Genomic DNA, 4,711 nt, shown 5'->3' on the forward strand with positions numbered 1-4,711 from the left:
TGCGGCCTCCCTGCCCAGGGGGCGGAGGGCGCAGGAGGACACCTGGGGTCTGGGACCGGCTTTGCTGGCAGGTCAAGGGCACCGCACGGCAGAGGAGGACGTGTCGCTAACACCCGGTGGCCTGGGGCCGGTCTCGTCCCCATTCTGGGCCTCAGTTTCCCCATCTGCACAGTGAAGGGGTGGGAAGGGGATAGCTCATCTGAGGCTTTGCCCATCCTGTGGCCCAGCCAGGGGCAGTCGGGGGCTCCAGCCAGGGAGGCCCCTCGAGGGGTCACATGCCTACGTGCAGCTGCCCCCTGGAGACCATGATGCCTGCCCTGGGGCCTCGGGCTGAGCGCTGGGAGCTGTGGGGTGCTCATGGCCCCCGAGAAGTTCTGCAGCCTTTGTCACCCTCCTGGGAATGGGTGCCTGGTGGCTGGTTGCTACTCCTTCATTCATTCACTTAACCAATCATCACTCATCCATTCATTCACTCATTCAAACCGACTGAGTCACTCAGAGGTGGTGAGTCCTGGTCACTGCCCTCAGGGACGCTGTAGTCCAGTGGCTCCGGGGCCCAAGGGTCAGGTCATTGCCGACAAGCCCCCTTTACCCCCACTGTGTGGACGGCCCCTGCGGGGGGCATTAACCCCCGTGTTCTCTTTTGCCAGCCACCCATCGGCCGGCTGCCGTCCCGGGAGATCGACTACAGTGCTTACCCCTGGTGAGCCGACCAGCGTGGCCCTGGGCTGTGGGTGGCCCCTGGGCTGTGGGCTGGCCCCTGAGCTGTTGGGGTGGCCCCTGAGCTGTTGGGGTGGCCCCTGAGCTGTTGGGGTGGCCCCTGGGCTGTTGGGGTGGCCCCTGAGCTGTTGGGGTGGCCCCGGCTGTGGGGTGGCCCTGGGCTGTGGGGTGGCCCTGGGCTGTGGTTGGCCCCTGGGCTGTGGGGTGGCCCTTGGATTGTGGGTGGCCCCTGGGCTGTGGGGTTGGCCCCTGGGCTGTGGGTGGCCCTTGGATTGTGGGGGGCATCTCTGGGCTGTGAGGGTGGCCCACAAGCCCGTGAGCAGGCGGGGTCTGGGTTCTCCAGGCAGCGGAGCCCAGCTGCCCGCCCTGCTCCGTCCGCGGCCCTGATCGCCTGGGTCTGGGCGTCTCCCCCATCCCTGGCAGCAGCCTCCTTTGCCAGAGCCGGTCATCAGGGGGCACAGTTGGGAGAGCGAAGTCCCCTCTTACGCTCTCTGCATGAAGAGTCGCTACAATACGTGGAAGTGGTGTATCTAAGGCCAGGTTTACCGCGTGCTTACCTGTGCAGCAGCTCCCTGGGAGCAGTGGGATGTTCGCATTACTACAGGCGTGAAGGTGGCGCTCTAGGTGTGAGCCGCAGGTGCAGGTGGCCCAGGGTCTGGCTTTCGTCTCAGCCTGCCAGGTCCCCAGGCTGCCTCGAGAGTGACCGCCCGCGGTGGCTGCAGCAGGGGCAGCTGCAGTGCGGGGGCCCTCACTCCTCACGGGCTCGTTCTGCAGATGAGAGCTGCTGTCCCGGGCGGGATGCGGTCACAGGCCGTCAGCGTGACCACCTCGCTTCCTCCGTCGCTCTAGGTTCGCAGGCAACATGGAGCGGCAGCAGACGGACAACCTGCTCAAATCCCACGCCAGTGGAACCTACCTGGTCCGGGAGCGGCCGGCCGAGGCGGAGCGCTTCGCCATCAGCATCAAGTACGTGTCCCCGAGGCCGTTCGGACCTCAGAGCCCACGTCCCCTGCAGGTCAACGTTGGGTTGGGCGGCCGTGGCATGTAGCGCCCAAACCTGGACACGCTCGAGGTGAAAGGGTGTCCACGGGTCCGCACCCCTCACTGGCCCGGGACCGGCGTGAACATCCTGGCTGCCGTCAGCCCACAGCTGCCCTGCGAGCTCGGCCGGACGTTTCTAGGTTCCAGGGACTGGACGAGCTCGGCCGCAGAGCAGGCAGGGGATGCTGGGAGGGTCAGGGGCTGCCAGCTCGGCCACAGAGCAGGCAAGGGATGCTGGGAGGGTCAGGGGCTCCCAGCTCGGCCACAGAGCAGGCAGGGATGCTGGTCGGCCACAGAGCAGGCAGGGATGCTGGGAGGGTCAGGGGCTCCCAGCTCGGCCACAGAGCAGGCAGGGATGCTGGTCGGCCACAGAGCAGGCAGGGATGCTGGGAGGGTCAGGGGCTCCCAGCTCGGCCACAGAGCAGGCAGGGATGCTGGTCGGCCACAGAGCAGGCAGGGATGCTGGGAGGGTCAGGGGCTCCCAGCTCGGCCACAGAGCAGACAGGGATGCTGAGAGGGTCAGGGGCTGCCCAGCGCCCCACAGGGGGCCTCGGAGAGCACGAGGGTCACACAGCTGCCATCTTGCAGCTCCCGCCAGTGGTCTTCAGTCGGGGTGCCCTCCTGCCCAGAGCTGTCCCCCCGCCCCTCCACCCTGGGTCTGCTGTCACTTCTCCAAGAGACAGAATCTGATTGGTCGTTGGTCACCATTGGCATCGACCACCCACTGGACAGCAGTCTTGGGCCAGGCGGGAGGCCAGGGATTAGGGGCCTGCTGTCAGCGGGACGGGGTGAGAGCCCCACGCAGGGCGTCCTGTGTCACCGTCTCGCCTCCCTGTGATCCCACGTGGCTGTGGTGTGACGTCCTTCGTATGCGCGGGGCTTGTGTAGACGTCGGTGTGGAGAGATCCGGTGGTTGAAGGTTTAGCATCTGCAGTCGTAAGGGGTGTTGGTGGGGCATTTTCTTCCTTGTGGGTCTTTGGGGTTGGTGTCAGCTGCAAGGGTGCATGGCACCTGAGGGGGCCGGGGGAGGAGGCTCACCAGTAAGGCCACATTGGATCTGAGACCTGAGGACACAGGGCATGGAGAGGATGGCAGAGGGGCAGCCAGTGCCGGCCCCGCGGGCATGTGCTTGGCGTGTCTGAGGAAGAGCCGGGCCGGCCGGCCGGAGTGGACCAGGGTGTGGAGTGGGAGAATATTAGGAGATGGTGTCAAAGCTGGGGTGGGGCTGCCTCCTCAGGCCCCCGGGCCAAGGTCAGGCCTTTGACCTACAACCCTGGCTGCGCAGGCCTGGCGGGCGCTGGGGAAACAGGAGGCGGAGGGGTCCCAGGGCAGAGAGGAGGGTGAGCAGGACCCCGAGTCAGGAAGTGGCTGGGGGAGGCGGTGCAGGCCGGGCTGGGAGCTTGGAGCTCAGGCAGGAGAGGCGGACAGACAGACAGACAGACAAGCCGCCGGAGGCAGGCCCGGAGCAGGTGGGGCTGGAGAGCAGGTGTGAGCTGAGGGCCCAGGTGGGGCTCGGCTCCCGAGTCTGGCCCCGAGGGGCAGGGCCGTGTGGCCCGTCAGTGACCGCCGCGCCCTGTACTTTGCCAGGTTCAACGACGAGGTGAAGCACATTAAGGTGGTGGAGAAAGACAGCTGGATTCACATCACGGAAGCCAAGAAGTTTGAAAGCCTCTTGGTACGCGGTTCTGCGGCTCCCGCCAGCCTGGCCCCAGGGTCGGGGGAGGCCCTGGCCCCCATGCCGCCACTCCAAGGAGAGGCCTCCTGCACCCCGCGCCTTGGGGCAGTTGGGGCCCCTGAGTCAGGACTGTCCCCCAAGTCCCCCAAAGGGCCAGGTGGGTTGACCGTGGTGGACAGTGACAGGGAGGGCCCAGCCGGTCCTCCTGCCGGAGCCGGAAGCCATGGCCCAGTGAGGCCCGGTGTGGGCCAACCTCGCCCCCGGCTGCTCCCCACAGCACCCCTGCCCCGCCAGCCCCTCTCCCCACCTCCCCACTGCGTGGTCACAGTCCAGCCGATGCAGCTCACGGCATAGTCCTCCTTGAGGTGACTTCAAGGCCGGACCCCTTTGTTCTCCTACTTCACGTGGTCCATGTACTGAGACCATCTGAGCTCTTAGACCCACAGCGGCCACAGAGAAGCGCCAAGTAAACGAAGTCCCACACTGCCGCCCCTAAACCCCACGCACCGCCCAGGAGAGCTTCGCTGTGGCTTATGTCATGTTTTCAAACAGAACCCCTGGCCGGGCTGTGCCGTGCCCCCGGCCTGCTCTCATGCCGGTCAGTCCACCCCCACTTTTCCTGGCTGGTGCCCGCGTGGCCTCGGCCACTGGACAAGCTGTTACTTCTAGAAGCATTTCCCTGGTGTTGGGCACGTGGGGTTCCCGCTTTCCTCCATATAAAGGGTTGCCGGAGCACCCCCGCCCCCGACCTCAGCATTTCACGGGCTTTTCCTTTAGAAACGTTTGGGAGAGAAATGACTGGCGCAAAGGTCTTTGGGATGCCGGCCACCCGCCCTGGGCCTGGTGCTGGGGGAAGAGGAGGAGGGGGGCTCTCGGGGGCCCAGGAGAGGAGTCCCCTGGGTGAACCTGAGGAGATGGCAGAGGGCGGCCGGGGCACCCGGGAGGCCTGCCTGGAGGCGGTGGCAGTCAGTGGGCATGTCCTGCAGGAGCTGGTGGAGTACTACCAGTGCCACTCTCTGAAGGAGAGCTTCAAGCAGCTGGACACCACGCTCAAGTACCCCTACAAGTCCCGGGAACGTGCGGCCTCCAGGACCTCCAGCCGGTCCCCAGGTAGTGCCCGGCCCCCGGCACACCAGTGCTCCCCCGGAGCTGTTCATTCTGCCCCGGTTCCCACGGCCCAGGCCCCACTGCCCACCGGCCCTCAGGAAGGCTTCCATGGGCCACGCTGACCTAGGCGCAGAGCAGTGGCCCTGCCACCCCAGCCCGTCACGAGCA

General features: G+C 66.4%; 1 protein-coding gene across 1 annotated transcript in view; it reads left to right on the forward strand.

The window, feature by feature from the left end:
* VAV2 (vav 2 guanine nucleotide exchange factor) overlaps positions 1-4,711 on the forward strand; it is a 78,952-nt gene that overhangs the window by 70,650 nt on the left and 3,591 nt on the right. The window contains exons 22-25 of the mRNA XM_014544219.1: positions 651-703; positions 1,570-1,686; positions 3,349-3,436; positions 4,423-4,546. Of these exons, the coding sequence (XP_014399705.1) occupies positions 651-703; positions 1,570-1,686; positions 3,349-3,436; positions 4,423-4,546 (382 nt within the window). The remainder of the gene's footprint in view (positions 1-650; positions 704-1,569; positions 1,687-3,348; positions 3,437-4,422; positions 4,547-4,711) is intronic.

This window comes from Myotis brandtii, unplaced genomic scaffold (assembly GCF_000412655.1).
Source record: "Myotis brandtii unplaced genomic scaffold, ASM41265v1 scaffold357, whole genome shotgun sequence".
Classification (NCBI taxonomy): Eukaryota; Metazoa; Chordata; class Mammalia; order Chiroptera; family Vespertilionidae; genus Myotis; species Myotis brandtii.